General features: G+C 42.1%; 1 protein-coding gene across 2 annotated transcripts in view; it reads left to right on the forward strand.

Annotated features, from left to right (window-relative positions):
• The window catches only part of TBL1X (transducin beta like 1 X-linked), a 196804-nt gene that overhangs the window by 157072 nt on the left and 17844 nt on the right, over positions 1 to 21888 (forward strand). For both annotated transcript variants that reach the window (XM_033051951.1, XM_033051952.1), the window contains 4 exons: positions 432 to 577; positions 4131 to 4380; positions 11920 to 12052; positions 19396 to 19537. In XM_033051951.1, the coding sequence (XP_032907842.1) occupies positions 432 to 577; positions 4131 to 4380; positions 11920 to 12052; positions 19396 to 19537 (671 nt within the window). The remainder of the gene's footprint in view (positions 1 to 431; positions 578 to 4130; positions 4381 to 11919; positions 12053 to 19395; positions 19538 to 21888) is intronic.

Genomic DNA, 21888 nt, shown 5'->3' on the forward strand with positions numbered 1-21888 from the left:
TGTCAGCTGCATGTATGCCTTGATTTTACACAACTTGCATGCTGGTAGGGATTTAAGTGTGCAGCTTCAGCAAACACCCAACACTGACATTCAGCAAGGGAAATGGAGATTTGAGGCTTTTGTTTTTTAGCTGGACTTGCCATTGTGGCAATTGTTGGTGTTTATGTGTTCTGGGGTTTTTGTTTCAGTTAGTGCGGTTATTTTTCTCTGCATGCATTTCCATTTCTATGTGGCTTCCCCTGTATGTGCAGGGGGGGATGGGTGGTCAGGGTGGCTCAGGTTGACCCCCCCGACTCTGATCAGCCAGCCCACATCCTTCTGCTTACACGGCAGCGTCTCAGATCTCAGAACAGAATTATTTTTAGACCGTGAAGGTGTATCTGACTGGTGCATTTAGATTTCATATCATGGCTTCCTTTTCCTGCTCTCAGGTTTCTCCCACTCGGCCTTTACCTTCGGTATCGAGAGCCACATCAGCCAGTCCAACATCAACGGAACACTAGTGCCACCTGCCGCACTCATCTCCATCCTCCAGAAGGGGCTCCAGTATGTGGAGGCCGAGATCAGCATCAACGAAGTGAGTACCACTGCTGCCACCCCTGCTGCCACCGCCGCTGCCACTGCCGACGTGCTGAGCAGCACACACACCCCAGCAGCCCCAACACAAGCCACTCCCCAGCTTCTCCTCATCTGGTTAATTTTATTCCTCGTACTTTTCCCCATCCCAGCAGAGAGTCATTAAGCTCTGAGATGTGTTTTAGTTTTTTAGCTGTGGCAGGGAGGCATTCTCTGTGCTGCTTACATGGATATTTGTGTTTCTGCTACCCCAGCCAACAAATCCAGGGTGTACAGGTTCTTGCAGCAAACAAAAGGCTTACAAAAAGTGCTTACAGTCTTGCGTTTTCAAGGTCGTAGCAGAACTTGGCAGGGAAAACCTGCAGCATAGGTTAAAACTTCATTCTCTGACACCTCCTAGCAAGCGGTGCTATTCACAAGCCATGAGAAACCTGATGTAAAATCCACAGAGGCCACTGGAGAGTAATTTCGGGTGACTTTGGCCTAGATCATATGAGATGAGGCATCATGTATGTGGTGAGATGGGTGCGTGTAAATTCTGCATGTGACTGGGGGTGCAGGTTTTCTGTAGAGATTGTATGAACAGCCACAAACTGTCCCTGTTCTCCTTGAACTGCCAGTGGAAACAAAGAAGGGATGTGGGACATGCCAGTGTTTTTGCCCTGCCAGCCTTAAAGTTGTGGTGCTTTGAGAGGGAATGAAGCATGACAGATAAGCGAGTGCTGCATTACAAGATTTTTAGGATAGATATTTCTGACTGACAAACATCTGAAATAAATATGAATGCAAAGAAGCTGCTGTTTTTTCCTCTATACCTCAATGTAGCATGTGAATAGCATGAGTGAGAACAAAGGAATATAAAAGAGAGAAAAGGCTGTGTTGTTTGCAGTGTGTAGTTTGGAAACTCTTTTGTTTTTATTCAGACATTCTGTGTGGTTTTTCTTTTTATGACTCGATACCGTGTATAAGATTTGTATATGTGTTGTTTTGTAATTGGGGCGATGACATTTGACATTCACAGCAAGCTGCACTTTGATGCAGTTGTAATAACAAACCAGTGTTAGGAAGCTGTCTCAATTTGCTGCTACTTAACATTTTGCCCCATGCCTGAAATTGGAGCTACACAGTTAGAAAGTTCCAGCTCTGAAACACCTATATCAGGTCAGACTGTAGGGACCTGTACTTACCCTGCTTCAAGACTTTCCCTAAAATGAGAGAATAATCTGAAAATATGCCTGTTGCCACCATTAAGATTTATGTTGCTCTCATCATGGTTTGAGTAAGGTTGAACAGGGCCCTGAGCACCCTGGTCTGGTGGAAGTTGTCCTTGCCTGTGGCGGGGACGTTGGAACTGTATGACCTTTAAGGTGCTTTCCAACCCAAGCCATTACATGATTCTGTTCAAATACCTGCTGTTAAGTGTGTTACAGCAAAGCAAAGACCATTCTTGCTACATCTGAATCCCAGTAAGGGCTACCATAGATGCTTTCCCTATGTGTTACTTTTCTGTGTGTATTACCTAAGAGTGACAAGTACAGTAATTTCACGATTATAAGCCTCACCATTTTGGCTAAAATTTTGCTCCCACCCTGGAAATGCGGCTTACACTCAGGAGCAGCCAATATGTGAAAAATTTTCTGAAATTTCCAACCCCAGAAGTGCAACTGAGGTGCCGAGCCAAGCACCTGCCAGTAAAACCCGTGATTTCGCAATTGTTACAAATTGGTTACTCTGTTGTGCGGCGGGTGGAGGCGGGCTCCATGCCAGCAGTGCGGAGGCAGGAAGGCAGGGGGCTCCCTCCTTCAGGCAGCGCAGCCCGGGGGAGAGGTGGGGAGCTCCGTGCTGCCATCCCCGTGGCTCGGGGGGGAGGTGGGGACTCCCTCCTGCTGGCCTCGCAGTTTGGGGGGGAGTCGGGGGGCTCCTGCCCCCACCTGCTGCAGGAGCAGGCAGGCTCCTTCCCCGCCTGCCGCAGCCGCCGTGTGTGCTGACGGGCTCCATCCACACCTGCCTCCATTGCCACGGGTGCCGGTGGGCTCCGTCCCCGCCTGCCACCGCAGGGCAGTGCCAGGCCGGGATGAGCGAGCCTGGCGGCAGCGGCGGCCAGCCCCAAGCGGCCCCGCCGAGCTGGACCACCCAGCCCCATTGGCAGCCCCGAGCAGGCCAAGCCCGCATGGCCTGAGCCAAGCCAGTAAACCCTGCCATCCCGCGGTTCTGTTACTAACTGGCAACTTTGTTGCATGCGGGAAGAACGAAATGTTACCAACACCTGGAGATGCGGCTTATAGTCAGTGCGGCTTGTAATCATGAAATTACTGTAATCAGTGAGTCTATAAACAGTGTATATAAAATTATTGTTTGTGATCTGTTAAAGGGCAGTCATGTAAATAGTCCAGTGAGCACGTTTACAGATGAAAATGTAAGATGTCAGGATCTGTTGGCAAACATTTTGTTTATTGTGCAGCAAGAATTTGAGTCAAGATTCAAATAAATTTTGGCAGACACATAAAAAAATGTTGAGGAGAAAGAGAGATTGTGGTTTCTTCTCTAATGACTGTCTCCTCCTTTTTCTTCCCCATGAGGAAACAAATATGTATTATCTTAATCTTGTCATTGTAAGGGGTAATTCAACAACTAAGCAACTATTTTTCTTTATTAGTTGTTCTCGCCTATGGAAGATAATACTGTTTACCAGCTACATTATCTATCCATATCCTATTCTTACTTACTCTTTCTCAAGAATAAATCTTTCACTACTGGATCATTATTGTTATTTCAAAGAATTGAATGGAGTTTGCAAAAGATTGGCAAAATGGCACTTTACAAAGACTACTAGAATCTTTCCCCTATATTTAAGATAATAGGAAAGTGAAAGTGAAGAACAGCGAGGTCAATAGTCTGTGTTAAGTCTTCAACAGCCCTTAAAAGTTTACTCAGTTGGTTGTTGAAGCTGAAGCCTAATTTACAGAAATCAAAATGAAAGTCATAACTATTACAAATAATATAGTGGAATAAAAGAAAAATAATGTCATGTATAATCAGCTACAACTGGTGGTGCTGGGCTGAAAAACACTGCGTAAGAAGTCTCTGAATTTGTGTATACATCATGTTTTGGCTGAGGTTTATTATAAATCATCTGCTTTCATTCCTATGCTCGTGCAAGTGTAGGAAAACAAACAGTTTAACCAAAGTTTGTTTGCCTTTGTCATGGCTTTAGCCATGACTGTTTTTTCAAATAGGAAACAAAGTGAAACTTTCTGTCACTGGTCAGACATATTTTTTAACACAACTTAACTTCTTTTGCATCTGTAAAGCATTTATGTGGTAGAACTTTCTATAAAATTCCAACAAAGTACTTTCTCACTGATCAGACTTCTGAGTGGCCCATCAATGCCACCACCATCACAGATCTGAGAGAGAAGCAGTCCGTAATCCTGTGGCACTATTGGTTAAGTCCGAGTGTAGTATCTTCCCACAGCCTCATTCTGTGATTCTTTGCTGACCTGAGTGATGAAGATCCTAAACTTGGTGTTTCCCTTCTGTTGTTTTCCCTGCAGGATGGTACAGTATTTGATGGCAGGCCGATAGAGTCCCTGTCTCTGATAGACGCGGTGATGCCTGATGTTGTTCAGACCCGACAGCAAGCGTTCAGAGAGAAGCTAGCACAGCAACAAGCCAGTGCCGCGGCAGCAGCGGCAGCCACGGCCACCACAGCGGGAACCACGACGACTGCTGTTTCCCAGCAGAACACACCAAAGAACGGAGAAGCCACTGTGAATGGAGAGGAGAATGGGGCACATGCAATAAGTAAGCCAACGTTCAACTGTCTGCCACTACTGGGCGGTTTGTGTTTCAATAATACTCTTGTGCTCAGTTGCAAGGTGGGGTACAAAGTGTGCTTTCTGCTAGGTGGTAGAACTAAGGGCAATCATTCCAGGAGGGTGGGGCATTTCTAAAAAGGCTACTGAGTAAAAATGATGTTTCACATCACAGTGCTGTGCTTTATCTGTCTCTTGACAATCTGGAAACTTCAGATATGTTCAGAATTGCAAGTTGAACACAGGATCAAGAAGTGGAGCTGTACGCTCTTTCCTTGGAGCAGGCTACACAGACTTTATTATCAACCTTCTAGATGCTTTTAGATATTGGATGAAAATTGGCCTGTAGCCAAAGCTTGTCATTTCAGCCAGGCTAGAAGAGACATGTGTTGAGAGGTTGGGACCTTGTCTTGGTTTGAAAGACAGGTGTCTGCCAAGGGATGCAGGAACCTCCCTTGGAATGGAGAATATGACCCCCTTCCCTCTGAATTATTATAACTTGGAAATTACAGTGTTTTCAGGCAAAGATACAGGAAAAGGAGTTACGGTTCTTTACTGTTGTTGCCAGTGCCTCACTGGAGAGCAAAATGAGCTGTAACAGGGACCATGGAAGCAGCAAGGGTAGAAGACAGCAGGAGATGGAGCCTCACAGTGGTGGTGAATTCTCCCCACGGCGACCGCAGCCTGTTTCCTCTCCGATGCAGACAAGCAAGAGAGAGCTCGGAACTGCACTCAGCCCTTTCCCCAACACAAACCTCCCGGGTATCCATCCCTGCTCCTCCAAGAGAAACCCCTCAGCTAAGAGAGTAGCCAACCACACCCTTCCCCTGAGCTGTGGCAACTTCTTTTGTCTCTCTCTCTTGTTGTTATTGTCTCTTGGCAATATATGGGAGAAAATTTCCTGAGAGAAAGAGAGCAAAATCCTAAAGTCCAACAGACCTACAAACCCTGTCTGTGTAATTGTGTGACCAGTGCATAGCCTTGTGCAGTAGCTGTCCTGTGGTCATGCCTTGGCATGGTCCTTGGCCGTGTTTGGCCAAGTTTGGCATGTTCCAGTTTCCATTCTTGCATGGTGTGGCCAAGCACAGGAGCATCCATAGCCTTACTGTCATGGTCATTAGCCCAGTTTGGACTATACCAACTATCCATTGCTGAGCAGCATTGCCAAGCACATGTGCCAACACATTCCCAGTAAACAACTTGGATGCAGCCAAACTGTCTCAAAGGCATAGAGGAAAATTGTTCCTCAACCTTTTATTTAATAGCATGTACTTATTCATACAGTCCCCTGCAAGTATCCAGTTGAAGGTCCTACCTTCCTGAGATTCTCTTAGTCCTGGGAACAGCCAGTTCTCAAGAGTGCTGAATTCACTTTTGTTCGTGGGTGACTGATGGAAACTGCACTTATATATTAATCATCCGAAGTCAGACATCTCCCATGTGGAGCAGGACCTACCTGCCTATGTAACTAGATCCTGATGACTCTGCTATCCCTGTGGGGCAGATGGGATTACTGGTGCTGGTTTCTATGTGCAAGGTTCATTGTATACTGGCTGACTTCTGCAACCAGCCCTTACTGCCCAGTTGTCTTCCAAGAAAATTCTATAGGAACATGCATGGCAGATTTTGTAGGAAGTCCTAACAGCTCTTTGGTTCAGACAAGGTCAGGACTATAGTCACGTAAGATTTTATTAGTTCTGCAGTGTAGATACGTTTATCAGTCTTTACCTTCTCTTTGATCTGAATAGATTCCTCTGTGAGTCAATGAGAAAAATTGTTTCAAACCAGGTTTTTCTTCAGAGAATTCCAGTTAGACGTGTTAGTTTCCCCCAGTAAAACTGCAGTTATTTCCATTACAGTAATTTCACGATTACAAGCCGCACCTGATTATAAGCTGCTCCTCCAGGTGTCGGCAATGTTTAGGTCTTTGTCCGTATATAAGCCGCACTGGATTGTAAGCCGCGCTTTCGTTCGCAGCGAGGATCCGCGTACAACTTTCACAAAGTAATGGGATCGCGGGGTTTACTGGCTCGGCCCTGCTCAGGGCGGTCGCCAGGGAGCGGCCCCGGCCCCGCTCGCCACTGCCACCAGGAAGCAGGAGAGGGGCTTGCCCTGCCAGTGCCACTGGGAAGAGGGAGAGGAGCGTGCCCAGCCAGTGCCGCTGCCGCACCCCCCAGGGCCGGGCAGCGCTGCCGCTGTGCCACCACTGCCCCGCCGCCGCCCAGGGCCGGGCAGGCTCCGGCTCGACTCGGGGCTGCTGCTGGCTCGGAATTCCGGGTTGGGAAATTTCCAAAATTTGTTCATATATAAGCCGCTCCCGAATGTAAGCTGCATTTCTGGTTTGGGAGCAAAATTTTAGTCAAAATAGTGCGGCTTAGAATCGTGAAATTACTGTACATTTTTATTTGAGAAAGCAAATGTAAAAAAGATCTGAACATTTTAATGTTAAAATATTCATCTGTTCTTAGACTATGGATTGAGTATGTTTTACTTTCAACTAACCCTCTGCTTTGAAACTTAACTCATTTCATATGTGGAGGGGTGCAAACAGAAATTAAAGTACTGTTAAATGTATCAGATGCTAACATTTTGTTTGTTGACACGTCTTCAGCTGACATGTGAAAATTTTAGGGGAATGTCTCACTGTCTCAGGACCAGAAAAAAAATACTTAAGGTAGAAAACTATCATCAGTTCATCGCTAAAAGAGAACCACTCAGATGTATTTCCTTCTGATCCAAAGAAATAGATGTAGTATTGTATTAACAAAAGGAAAGCCTTAAAGATCAGTTCATGTTTATAGCTACACTGTAACTCTCAATGTCTCAAATCTGACATTTCCTAATTTAAAAAATAATAGTTCTCACAGCTGTTTTTAATAGAAGGATTTTCACAAACAATTACAGGCGTTTTCTTGGAATGGTGAGAAGGACTTTTCCTGGGAGAAAGAAATAATAATGGGAGACTTACTGAGGAGAAAAAACTGCTGATATGAAAGCTGTGAGAAACTTCCCAAACCTTAATTTTTACTGTTGTTGTATTCCATGGACCTGGCATCTGTTGGCAGGTTTAAATAATGCCCTAGTCCTTAGTCATAACTTGGAAGTCACACAAATATCAACCTTTCAAGAAAGGCGGGATGAGTGGAGTGGGAGGAGGAGATGTCTTTGAGAAATTACCTGGTTTGCATTTATTCTGGCATGGAGTTCTCCCTGACACTCTTAAGTCTTTTCTAATAGGTTTTCAAATGTTTTTGTATGCACATTACCGATATAATATGATAGATTTAAAAAAGAGAGGAGATAGAAAACAAAATTGAGGTGCAGATTCAAATGCTAAATAAAAAAAGTCACTGCCCTGTCTTGTTTCCCAAGTAATGTTCTCAGTTTTAAGTCACTTTAAATGTTACAGGAAAAAATAAAAATCAGCATGTAGAAATAGCGCCAGACTTTGGATTGTTTTCCAACTCAAATATTTTTAGTCATTTGTTCCATTATATTTGCGAGGATTGGCTTAGGCTTAAGAAAAATAAAGCTCTGGAAAGAGGACTAAGCCCTGTTGCTTTATTAAAACTACAGCCATAAAGAACAACTTCAGTGAAAGCCCTCTTAAAATCTTTGTACTTTGGGGTACTATGACTTCTAATTTCCAGTCATTTGGGATTTTTAATACATTTGAGGAAAAGAATTATAATATAATGTAGACTATAACCAAAGATCCCCTGGCATTTAGAAAATGTTTTCTGTTAACATTTGGACAGAATCCCTTGGTATGTGACCTACAGACTTGTATTTTTCACCTGAAGCTCTGCTGCACTTAGTAGATAGAAATGCCTTCTCTTTCAGAGAACCCCTCAGGGCAATTTTATGCAAATAAGATCTTATCCGAAAGCTTTCTCCTTGGAAGGTGCTTAAAAACAAAATAAGCCTGTTCTTGATGGTTACTGCATTTCACTTATCTATTTATTCTCATTCCCCATGCACACATTGTAACTGCATCCATAGGAAAGCTGAATTTTCAGGTGAGACCAGGGCTCCCAAGAGCTCGTGCTGTGTAAGGAGCTTGTCGCTCTTAAGAAGGTGCTGATTCGTGCTCAGGGGTTTCTGCAGTTTCTTGTTGTTACCATAATCGTATCAGTCATATATTGCAAGTGTCTATCTGAATCTAAGAAGAGCCTGAGGCAGTATTACAGAGGCATGAACTGTCCTGTTTGTTCAATGGGGCATTTTAAGTTTTGTGCTGAACAGTAACACTCTAAATATGAATGTTCCTGACTGCTGATGCAGATAGGAAGAAAGCACATAAAATGTGAACATTTGCAAATTATTTATGAAGGGCTTCTTATCCTTCCCTCTCTTTTCTCCTAAACCACCAAAGCTGTACTGTAAAAATCATTACTGGAAGATACAACACAAAATAATTCTGCAGGTATTTCATTGCTCCCGGAGGCCAGTTGGTCTTGCATGTACTAATGCAGGTATCAACTAATCAAGGTTTCTTTTTCACAGCATGACTATTTATGGGGTTTTTTCACAACAGTTAATAACATTCAAAGTGTGTGTCTAGGTTTTTCCATCTGGTCATGTACAAATGAAAAATATTCCTGAGTATCATATGGCTTTACTCTGATAGCACTTCCTGACTCTGGGACCTTGGAGTGATGCTGCTTCCCAGCTGTCATTTGGTTTTAATCGAGAGTGAAAAGCAGCCCTGCCTTTAGAGCCAGGCAGGTAACAGTAGGATGTCATCAGCATAGCATCTCATTTAAATGTTTCAAATTAAAGTGCTTGAAATATCTTCTTGGTTTACCCTCAGCTTCCAGCTCACACTGTGAACAGGACACAGATGAATGCATAGCCATTGGCATTGTTGCTGTTTTTCTCATGAAAATATGCTTTAAGCATGGTGAATCTGTGCTGTACTGGGTAACAGAGGATTGTGAGTTCTAGGCTTGTTTCTTCTGGTGGGTTTTAATAGTGCTTCACTCTTCAGTGCCTGACTGCTCAGAAGATCAAAGATCCCCGATGCTGGTGTCAGGCTAAATCTTGAGTATTGGTATATCTCAATAGTATTCAGTTTAATAGTCATGCACATAGGGAATTACCAAGGACAATGCTTAACATAGGGACTTAGCATAGATTTAGGTATAGATTTTACAAGTAGGCGTTTCCAGCAAGTCCATAGGTAATAAGTGTAGTCAAAAATACGGATATTTTTAATTAGAAATAAACTGTGAAACTACTGTTAGTTGTTTCCTGATTTTCATACTTGATTCTATGTAACTCATGTAGATAACATTCCATCTGTGGTGTAGATGTGGCACAGACATAATTTTAGGGTGCTAACCAAATATGCAGTGAGAAGTGCTATCTGTGTGACTCAGCATAAGTTAGGCAGAGCCAGACCAGGTATGTGAAAGCCCAGGTAAGGGTAGAAATCTGGAGATCTTCCTCCCGATGGCACTTGAGCAATGTCACAGTCTGTTTTACCAGCTGATGGGCAGTAGCTTATCAGTGGAGTGTCAGGACAGATGGCTGATTTTAAATGCCATAAACATGCATAAGGGAGCATAATTATTCTACTTGCAAACCTATGGATCTCCTTATGTGATTAAAGAAGGACTAACTGAAAGACTTCACCCAGAAGGAGAACTTGCGTTTTGATCAGTCAGAACAGATCAGCTGGCAGAGGCATTGGTTAGGTGACAGGAGACTGCCAGCTACCTGGGCTTGGATGTGCTTTCTGCAGAATGGGCCACACTTGTATGTTTAGCATCTGCTGTCTGCTGTTTCAGTGTGTCTCCTGTCCTTGGATGGTGTCTTGTTTGCAGAGGATAATAATCTTGTGTGCTGGTTTTGCATGGAAGTCACTTAGGAGAAGGGCACGCACGCGCACACATACACATACACACAGAGGGTTTTTTTTTTTATGAGAACTTCCTCTGCAAGTTGCTGGGGCCAATCGGGAAACTGTTTAATAATTGACAGCCTGGGAAACCAATTAAAAAGTTACTTTGCCTCTATGAATCACATCGGTGAAAATGAAAACTTTCTCTTTCGACTTCTGACTTGCGAGGAGGTAAGGCCAGCGGGTCCGGCTCGGCCTGGTCCAGCCTGGCCCCCATCCCCTCCCCGTGTGGCCTGGCCGGGCAGGGGTGGGGAGCCACCAAAGCCCCCCCCTGTTTTCAACTAGGGGCCCTGATGACCAGGGGAAAGAGAAACCTTTGCTAGGATCCTGGCTTCCCCCCCCAGCATGGCCACAGCTCGGGCGGGGCCCTGCTGCCATCTTGGAGCAGCCGTGGGGAGCGAAGCCCCCCGCCGCCATCTTGGAGCAGCCGTGGGGAACGAAGCCCCCCGCCGCCATCTTGGAGCAGCCGTGGGGAACGAAGCCCCCCGCCGCCATCTTGGAGCAGCCGTGGGGAACGAAGCCCCCCGCCGCCATCTTGGAGCAGCTGTGGGGAGCGAAGCCCCCCGGATGCCCAGGCAGCTTGGGGAAGGCAGCTGGGCTCTGTTCAGCCCAGCCCTCCCCACGCGTTCGCTCACTGGGCTCTGCAGTTCCACACAGCTTCTGCCACACGGCCTGTGCGACCTGAAATCCTGGCACGGCTCCAGCCTGGCCTAGCTTAGCTCCTTTCCTGTTTGTGTGCAGTTTTAACTTTTCTAGTGCACGGATAAGACTTGCAGACCTCCTATTTTTTTTTTTTTTTTGAGCAAGAAGTAATAGAACAGAAAAAAATACACTGAAGTCAGTGAAGTAAGAGCCCAGTTTCCAGATGGGAAGAGATTGAGGAGATGCCGTGAAAGTTGGCTGAAAAAACCCTTTTTGTAAGCTATGGGGTGGACTGGACTACACTGAAAATTCCTATAAATTTTGGAGAAACACATGGGGGGGTTGAAGTGTTTGAGAAAAGGATCCTTTGCCCCAAGGGAATGGGGGTCTCTGTTCTGGAGAATGGAAAGTTTGTGGGCCATGTTAAACTCATGGGGTATTACCTTTAAAGGCAAGCTGTTCAAAGGTAAAAGTTCTCTTCATCTTTGTACATATTATGATATCCTTGAGAAGGATACTTATTACTTATCATTTACCACTTACCATTTCCCTCATGTGCTCCAGGAATGAAGCCCCCTACTCAGTCTGTGAGTAGCACAGATCTTACTTACAGGAGACTGTGTAAGAAAATATAAATGCTTTATGTTTTTTTTTCAAATATTTTAATAAATCTGTAAGTCGTTTTTAATGATGTCTGCTTCAAAAGAAAAACTATACTGAACTAAATGCTGAGTATTTGGGGAATAAAAAGCTATGTAGATTTATACAAAATGTTTTGGAAAGCTCTACATTTTGAGGAAGTGTCATAAATTTGAATGGCCAGAGAGAAGCAAATAGAGTAATATTGTCAGTGACACAGCACAGAGTATTAATTGTGGTGTATATGCTACTGTAAGCTTTAGGCCTTGGATAACTAGCATGTTTTTAAGATAGACCTAACCGCATCTTGTAAACTATTTATTCTGATATATCTCTTTACAGATAATCATTCAAAGCCAATGGAAATTGACGGGGATGTTGAAATTCCTCCTAACAAAGCAACAGTCCTTCGGGGCCATGAATCAGAAGTGTTCATCTGTGCCTGGAACCCTGTCAGTGACCTGCTAGCATCTGGGTAAGCTAGTGACTGAAACCAGCTGCTGCAATTAGAGAATATTTAGAGATGCAAGAAGTTGCAAGTGTATTTGGGATGTGAATGAGTATTCTCTGGACTGTTTTATCAGCCTTGCAGCAGTGTTTCTTTTCAGCAGTTGCATACCTGTATACCAGCTAAGAAGTGATAAGGTGATACTGAATATAAAGAATTTGTATGTTTAGGATGTAGATTCTGTGGCCCTAAATGCACACAAATTTTTAGATTTTTTTTTTCTTTTATAAATCTGGATAATTCTCAGAATATTTGAAGTTCATGTAATCTACTGCTCTTAGTTATTGATTCACACTGGGGTCTTAGGAAGTCGTTAGCATTCACTGGGTTTTTTCAAAAGTATGGAGATATGGGGTGCTTCAGACAGGACCTAAGTTTGTTCAGTGAGCTGAGCAGTAAGTAGGGGTTTAAGGGAATGTTGTGGTTTAGTGTCATTGGAAGGGAGTCCAGTTTGTCCTCTGCAGGACTGCTCTGCAGTGACCACCACAGTATCCTAAATGGGACAATCAGGAGAGTGACTTATAAAAACACTTTTGATCCAAACAAAATCACAATTCTAAACATATCCCAAGAACTGTATGCAGGCACTGGTGGAACTTGTGTTCATGCTTAAACCTTAACATGAAGACTAAATTTAAGAAGTCTAACTGGGAAAACATGGAGTAAAGCTGATCAAAGTTTCAGGAGGTAAATCACTCAGAGTTAATTATAAGTAGTCTAATACTTTCTCACAACAAAGAGGAGAGTCCTTATTTTATTTCTAGCTTTTTTGCAAGATTATAAGAATAGTCTCCTTACCTTTGTTCAGTAAGTACATGAAAAGGATTTACAGTTTAAATAGGAAAGAAAAATAAAATAAAATCCACGTTGGATGAGCAGCAGAGATCTCCAACAGAGTGAAGATAGAAATTTTAAAAAAATAATTTCAGACAACAAACTGGGATTTTGGAAACCAGAATCCTGCTGAGTATGCTTTGTTTCTGGAATGTTCCGGTCTTGTAGTACTTTTAGCATCTGTAGTACTAAGTATCATCATTTATCTATTTTAAGCAAGTCAGTGCTTGCTACAGTGGACTGCTTCCCTAGGAGCCATGGTGCACAGTCCTAGTGTGCGTTATTTAAATGGTGGAGCATTTCATAAATCAGAGTATGTGTGTGATTAAATTTGCTAAGCATTTGTAGGTGGATCCCTGGATTGTGATATCTTGCAGGTAAACCTGTAGCTTCAGGTAAACCTAGAGGATGATAATCAAAACTATTAGTCAGATATCTGAGTCAGGGGAATACCCTCTCACTAGTCGTTCAGTTAAGCTTTACACTTCAGTGTAGTAGGTCTTTGTAATGAGCTTTGCTAGTGACCATGGAGGCAGATAAGTACACACATAGTTTCAAAGTAAATCGTGTGCTTTAGTCAGATTAATAGCAGTGCAATGACAATGCAAATACAGTGATATCACGACTGTAAGCTGCACCTGATTATAAGCTGCACGTCCGGGTGTCGGCAATGTTTAGGTCTTTGTCCATGTATAAGCTGCACCGGAATATAAGCCGCATTTTCGTTCGCAGGGAGGACCCGCGTGCAACAAAGTAATGAATTAGTAACAGAATCGCAGGATCGCTCGCCCTAGCCCAGCGCTGCCCCGCAGTGCCGGTGGGAGGGAGGCACGGAGCCCACTTGCACCAATGGTGGGAGGGGGAGGGAGGCACAGAGCCCGCCTTCACCTGTGGTGGGAGGGGGAGGGAGGAACGGAGCTCCCACCTCCCCCGCCTGCCGCGGGAACCCCCGCCTCCCTCCCCCACGCTGCCTGCCTCCACCTGCCACACAACACAGTAACCAATTTGTAACAATCGCGCAATCCCGGGTTTTACTGGCAGGTGCTCGGCTCGGCACCCTGGCTGCACTTCTGGGGTTGGAAATTTCAGAACTTTTTTCATATGTTAGCCACTCCTGAGTGTAAGCCGCATTTCCGCGTTGGGGGCAAAATTTTAGTCAAAATGGTGCGGCTTATAATCGTGAAATTACTGTAATTTAGATTCATGTGCATGTTGGTCAGATTTTAACCTGCTTGTAAGAAATGAGGTAGGGATGCAACTGGAATTGGGGTAACGCAGCAGCCAGTGCCTGGTGAAGTGTAGTGGCTGAAATGGAGAATGCACAGAAGAAAGTGAAACTGAAGGAATAGAGCTGAGTGAACAATTATGCCACTGCACAAAGAAGCCTTTGTCTGGTATAATAACAGTGCAAGCTTTTATCTGCAGGTAAATTCCGTGTTACAGCACCAGTTGAACAAGGGAGAGAAATTCCCTGAGATCCACAGTATGCTACAGTTCTGTTTGCCCTTTACAAAGCAGTGATTCAAAAAAGAAGATTGCAGTTAGTCTGATGCATGGGTGTCAAATTGTTAGATTCTATAACAGCCATTTTGTGCTGCCCAGTCAATACTTTTTTTTGGGTTTCCCATCTGCTCAATTGTACCCATCTTAAAAAATACATTTCAAAACCTAGCTATTAAATAGAGAAAGTAATAACATATTTGTTTTGTTTATAAAGTGACTAATTGAATCTCAGTTAATGACAAAGTATTTTTCTCAAGCCTTGTTATACAGGCAATAGATTTTTCTAACAAGTAGCAGCAGCAGTTTAGACAGCAACCTGATGTCATCCTCAACTAAAAGAAAAATGCAGGTTCAGAACCTAATCTGAAGCAAGCTGTTTAAAAGAAATGTAGAATTACCCAGCACTAGAGCATTGGTTTCCAGATTTACCGACTATACCACTGAGAGAAAGAGATTCTGATATTTGATGTCATATCTACTCAGTTGCTGTTTTTCTAGTGTGTGAAGACCAGCGCTGTAATATATACTCTCTGGGCTTTGCAAACAGCTATTTCAAAATATAACAGAGAGACAGGAATTTATCTGATCAAATAGTTAGAAAAATATATTCTGCAGCTGCTCTTCCCCCTCCACTATACACATAACCCTTAAAGCTGAGAATGGGGGAGGCTAGAAATACCAGTAAAGGCTATCAAAGGCGTGACTGTCACCAGATGCCTATGAAGAAGAATGCTTAGATGTTATGAACAGAGGCATTATAATAATAGAGTGAAGTGTGTGCATACAACCATGTAAGATGATTTACTACACTTTATGAAGGAAGTCAACATTCCAATGCAAATAATTGCATAGAGTGTTTTGGACAGGTGAAAAGATAGCAAAAAGAGAGATGCTTGGTTAAATCTCAAGATTTTGGCCATTCCCAGCCATAAACCCAAAGATTGATATCTTCTACTACCTATCTTTCAGTATCTAAGTTCTAATTTCATTACACATTTAAATTGTTGCAGATAGTTACGTTCCCTGTATAGTGCAGAAATCCATTACAGCTGCATCCACATTAGTAAACTGACTGTGCCTGGGAATATTCCTAGGCACTTAGGCCAGCTGGCACAGAAGGGCTGATGTCTGTGCTAGCAAACTGTCCTGGCTGCCAAACAAACTGCTCATTGGGAATCATCTCTGGACGTTGTAACCACCGAGCCATGCCCAGGAGTTATTCAGAGAGAACATCAGAGCCCCGAGCAAGAGTGCTAATTAAAACAAGCCAGAATCTGACCAGGGAATAACCTGTCAGTTTGCTTGCACAGGGCATCATGGTCCAGTGACACAGTGTTCTGAACATGTTTGAATTTCCCAGTGGAAGTGGATGGGCTGTGAATGTCAAGGCTGCTAGAGCCTTGAACTCCAAAACCTTTTCCAGTTGAACTTAGGACGTTTCTGTCATTGTGTTCCCTGGCTGCTTCCAGGAGTGTGTTCTGTTTTGCGACATCCATCCATGCCCTTCAAGTAATTCACGCAGCCATGAAGCAGAGGGACCTGGCCTCAGTCCCAAAACCAACAGTAGGTTTCTTTGCTTATCAGCTAATCTGTGCCAGCCTCTCTCACACAGATAGACTGTGACTTGTCTCTTACAGACCACTCTGTGCACCTTTTACTCTCCCTAGTCAGCAAAGTAATTATCCGTAAAAGGTGCTGTCCGATATCTTTCAGTTCTGGCTGTCTCTTGGAAGCAAGAAAAGATGTTTCTAGGCCATCTGTTGTCATCATTTCTGGGTTTTATATAGTATTTCAGCTTCCTGTACTCCTCATATCAGTGGTTTAGGATCCACTGTCAGTTATCTTTCAGAATAATCCTTTTGACTTACCAGGTTGAGGGTGTTGATTTCAGACACAATAAGTGCTTATTCGTTAGCAGGGGACTATTTGGATTGACTTCCTCAGTGCATCAAATCCATTAATGCAAAGTGGTCAGCTATTAACCTATAGCAGGGAATAATGTTATAGAATCAGTGGGACAGAGATCTTAAACAGGATACCTGTGAGGCATGAGGCACTTCCTTCTACTGACTGCCTAGGAAATGTAAGTACTTAGTTTAAGACACCTGCTTTATTAAGGAAATGTTAGGTGTCAAAAAAAGAGAGGAATTTCCTTCCCATAATGCTTTCAATAATATCTCTTAAAATATAATAAAAACTCAAATGTGTTAGAGCCAGAAGCAGTAAATACACATTAGCAATATTGCATCTCACAATAACTGATTTTAAGAGCTGTAGCTGAAGATGAGAAATACCAAGGTCCAGCAACCATCTTGCAAAATTCTTTACCCAGCTGTAGCACTTTCAACCTCTGTGCTCCCAGTTACAGAATGGTGATTTTATATGTCACAAATTAAATTCCACAAACATTTGTCCACCTTGATTCATGAACATACTGGGGCAGGAGAGCATGAAATAAAATCCTTTCAGAACTAGCCTTCCTAAAATTTGGCAGTGCTCTACCACAGTGCAGAGGAGTATACCTATTTCTCAAGTGTTCATGACTTGCATGTTGGAATGAGTTGCTTTATCATGTAGATAGAAATGCTTCTGTGGGCTAAGGAGATTAAATATCTTTCTGAATTGTGCTTGAACTGTGCTCCTCTAATAAGGCAGGGTTCACTGAATGATTCAACAGAAATCAGAATACTTTCCAGAGCATTCTCTGGACTCTTTTTTTTTTCCCCCCAGCAACAAAAGGGAAGACACACAAATACCCTTGCTGCACACTGGTAGGCTTATAAAGCCTCTCTGCAGGGACACAGAATAGCTTATGTAGCCTTAGGAAGAAGAAAAGAGAAAAACAAAATTAAAATACTGGAAAATAAGATTGCCCAGGCCTTGCCAGAAAACCAACTAAATAAAACTGTTGAAAAACAAAACATAACCCTTTTAGAACTAGCAAATAGGATATTGTATATGAGAGCCAAGTTACTGAGTACTTTATTCACAGGGTCCAATAACAAACTGAATTATTGCAATGAAGGCAGGACAGTCCTGGATTCTTAAAAAGGAGAGAAGCCAAATCTGAAGGAATTCCCTACTTAGCATGTTAACCAGTGAAGCAGTCCTTTAAAGACTTATGTTCCCATCACTGTTAATTATCAGAGTTAAAAATGTTCCTTAACTTCTGAGCCTCATGATTAACTTTGTTAATTTTCTAGCCAACATATGCAAAATTGTCAGTTTTCCAGACCTCTGAAGAAATAAGGGTGTATATTACAGTCACAGATGTGTGGTGGCAAAAATTACTCTGATCTGAATTATTTCTTAATCACTAATGTGAAAAATATGTCTCAAAAATTAAAGAGTGGCTGTACGAGTAGCTGGATTCAAAACCCTGGCCAGCCATCACATCTCAGCACGAAAGGTTCACAGGAGATGGGGCACATTCCTCAGGCATGCCACAATCCAGAAGAGCTCAGAGCTACTGATACAGGCAGAGAGGTGTTTGCTTTAACAGTTGAATTGTTTGTGTAAAATTAGGCTAAATTATTGGTAAAGTAATACACAGAGATGAATGGAGTTTGATAATTGCATGATCAATATTTGCATTTGAAGACTTGGCAAGTGTTGAAAATTTGCCTAGTGTTCTTAGTATCAATAATTAAAATGCTTTACTAGTAGAACAAAAGAAAATTTAGTATTCTCTTGTGATATATTTCTTTTACAGTTAAACATGGTGTATCAATGCAAAAATGGATATCAGGTTTTTAGGCTTTGAAGGAAGACTTTTTCTCCATGATAGTGTATAAAAAAGAAAGTTTTTTGACATTTCTCTAAAAAAAAGGAAAAGCTAACACATCACATATATCAACAATGAAATTTCATCTAGACTGTATGAACTCTTGCAAGTATAAGAGAGATGCTAACTCTGCTTCAAGTTTCTACTTACTGCATATAAATGAATATTGCTTTCTGGACAAAATAAACAATGCAGGGTACTTGTTTTTAGTTGTTGTTGCTGTTTTTGAAAATGGAGGGGGGGAGTGTGAAAAAAAAATCCCAGTAAACTTTTAAAGTGTAATATCTTCCACTCCATGGAAAATTGATCTCTGAACCTCATAGACGTTTTTCAGTATAATAAAGATTTATGCAAAGTCAAAATAAATATATTATTTACAAGTAGATAATGATAAACTCTTCTTCCTCAAAACCTTTTCTAAGCAAAATCAGGATTTCAGCCTGAATTAAAAGCACCTCTATAGAAAATATTTGGTCTACAAAATAGGTCAGAGTCCTGATGCTGCCTCTGTCTGGTTCTATTATGTCAGTACTTATTTTGCCACTTTTTCAGACAGCATGATGTAAGCAGCCAAGCTACAGATAATTACTGTAAATTGCCCCAGATTAGCTCAGTTGTGGTGATGCCAGCTTTAGGTATGTAGTGCACAATGTAGACAGTGAGTGTGTGTTTTAGGTTAAACTTCTCTAAATAAACCAAATTATTATGACAGGTATAATTTAAATATGTGTTAGCATTTTTAGAAAAGTACACAGAGTACAAAAAGAGTTGGAAAGAAAAAAAAATGCATCTTAAAGATTTGTAATGTCCTGATCCATTCAGTAGGTTTAGGGAAGGGTGGTTGAATCTACTCTGGGCAGTGCACAGGAGAAACAACAAAATTCTCAGGAGCCTCAAAACAACTTCTACTTGCAAAATCCCAAACATTTAATAGAATAGGGCCCTCCTCTGGGTGAACTTCTGCTAATTGCAGCACCAGAGTCTTTCACGCATTTTACACAGAGCCAGAAGGTTCCCAGCAGCCCATGCAGTCAGACACTCCCATTACCATACAGGCATGGGGCTCTTGTTTCTCCAGTCTCCTGCAAGGCTGTAATGTTGTCTCTATGAAAACAGAAATGCAGGCTTTTACACTGTTTGTTGGATCAGCGTGAGGAGATTTCAACTTATTTGCATAATTGCTTTATAGATCCGGAGACTCAACGGCCAGGATATGGAATCTCAATGAAAACAGCAACAGCGGTTCCACTCAACTAGTTTTGAGGCACTGCATAAGAGAAGGAGGACATGATGTCCCCAGCAATAAGGATGTGACTTCATTGGACTGGAATGTAAGCTAACTTCTAAGACTGTGCATGGTTTTTAACTGTCTAAATTTAATTCCAAGGCAATTACAGTTGCTGCTCCTTATCTTTCATATCTGAGGTGACCAGAAGCTCTGTCCTAACCTACTGACCTCTTGTTCAAGTACTCATAATAGACTGAACTTTCTCCTGTAATTTTCCAGGACTGTTGCCATCTTCAAGTTTAACAATGATATATTTATATCTCTATTTTAGGAGCGCGGGTAAAAATAAGCTTAGCTAGCTCTAAGAACAAAGATTAAACAAGCAATCTGTGTAATACTGAAGCCTCATTAATAATGTATCTGTATCTCATAGTTACTTTATTTTGGCTTGTGAGGAGATAAAAGCACCAGTGAAGCTTTTTCTGTGGTTGGACTCTCCAGATCCTCTCATTTGAATTATGCTGTGCACACAAAAATGTGTTTGCATTATTTTCTTTGTCTTGATAGGAGCATGTGTAATTATTCTATCCTTACCTGTCCATCTTCTGGATGTAACTGTCTTGCCTGATCCCTTTTTAACTTTCATCCTGCAAAACCTCCTATCTTAGATAATATGATCCTGCACAGAGATAATTGAAGTGAGCAAAGAGGACAGGTATTGTTGAGAATCCCCAGTGCCTGGGCATTGTCTTTGGGCAGCTCTGAGGCTGCTTCATTTCTCATTTTTACCAAAATAACTTACAGGACACTGCAGGAACCTTAATTACTTTGAGATAATTTTCATTCTGTCTGTTTTGCTGATATTAGTGCAGACAGAGTGATCACATTAGTCTTGTTTTCATAGGAAAACAGATTAATTAAGTACACGTGCAGGTCTCAGTTGCTGGCCAGAGACCAAGTTTCAATTACTGCAGTATTGTCCTTCAGGTGAGCTACGTACTTCACAATGTAAAAGATGTAAAAGATAAGGCCATTGCACAACTCATCTTTGTCTTTCCCCAGTGTATTTTATACTTGCACAATGAAAGAAGTTGGTGAATAGTACAGAGAGTAGAGGTAGGTCAAGGAAGCAAATAAAACTGAAGCTTATGTTTATTACTTGTTTCCTGTGGATATTGGAGTGAAGAAAAATAGTTGCAAACAGTTCTTTCAGTAAGAAAAGAGAAATTGAAAGAGGAAAACATGCAATGAGTGGAGAACAGTTAGGAGAAAATTTGTCCAAAACATAAGACATCCTACAGTATTTCCTGTAGTAGTTCCTTACCTTCCAGTCTTCATGAATACTTCACTTGCATTGTGCTAGTACTTAAGGTAAGGAAATGTTCCTAATTTAAATACTTGAGGTATTTCCAACTTACTTTGAGTTTCCCAAAGAATGTGAATTACCACCAACAAATTTGGATAAACTGTACATCTAAGTTCCTGAGCTTTTTTCTCTTTTTGCCCTTTATCACCTTTCTTCTCATCACTGGTCCAGAGAAGCATACATCACAGTGAGCTTCACTTAGGTTATGATATTTTCCCTCCTCCATCATTATATATTTGAGTTAAATCTACAACAACTCTGAGTCAGAGTTTTGGGGGATTATTTCATGCCTTTTCCTAATTTTCTATTCATCAAGCTAGAAATGCCATCTGCCTTCATTGTTTATTTAGAACCATGATATTAATCATATTTCCCTGTGAAATATTCACACTGTTGGTACTGAATTAGTTCTTCTCTGGATTATGTGATTTACATCACATAAAGGTTATAAGGAAGGTTATTTTTGGAGGTCATGTTCAGATCATGCCCTTTGATACCATGGGTAGGATTAATCTCCTATAGATTTTACCATTTAAGCTAGTCCTCTAGACTCACCTTAAGTCAGCAGAAACAGACACATGCCTTCATGTTGGGTTGGGCATAATCTATAGCAAATGAGTTCATGAATTACACTTCACAATTGTTGTTACATGATGCTGTTAGTTATGGAGGGAGATTAGATGGCACTCTTAAACTAACTCCTAACTTCTGCATGTCTGGGGATAAATGGGATGAATCTCACTCTTGATCCAGGTTCTGAAATATTTGAAGACTAAATACCCTGCTTCAACAGTGTCCATCACACCAGATGGCAGAGTCAAGTTCTGTTTTAATTATTCTCATTCTGGCCCAATCACACCAATATCACTGGCTGAGCAGGACATATCCTTCTGTGGAGGGTTCCTTCCAGAGTACCTGTAACTTGCTGATTAGATTCCTGGGCTTTTTTCCTCCTAATTGATATCCATGAATCTAACTTTTCTCAGGCTATCCATCATGGTGATGTGCCCGTGAGCACCCGTGGGAGTCTGTGTTCAGACAAGTGGAAAGCAGTTTCTTGATGGTAGATAACATTTGAGGTGTTCACC

This window comes from Catharus ustulatus, chromosome 2, assembly GCF_009819885.2.
Source record: "Catharus ustulatus isolate bCatUst1 chromosome 2, bCatUst1.pri.v2, whole genome shotgun sequence".
Lineage (NCBI taxonomy): Eukaryota > Metazoa > Chordata > Aves > Passeriformes > Turdidae > Catharus > Catharus ustulatus.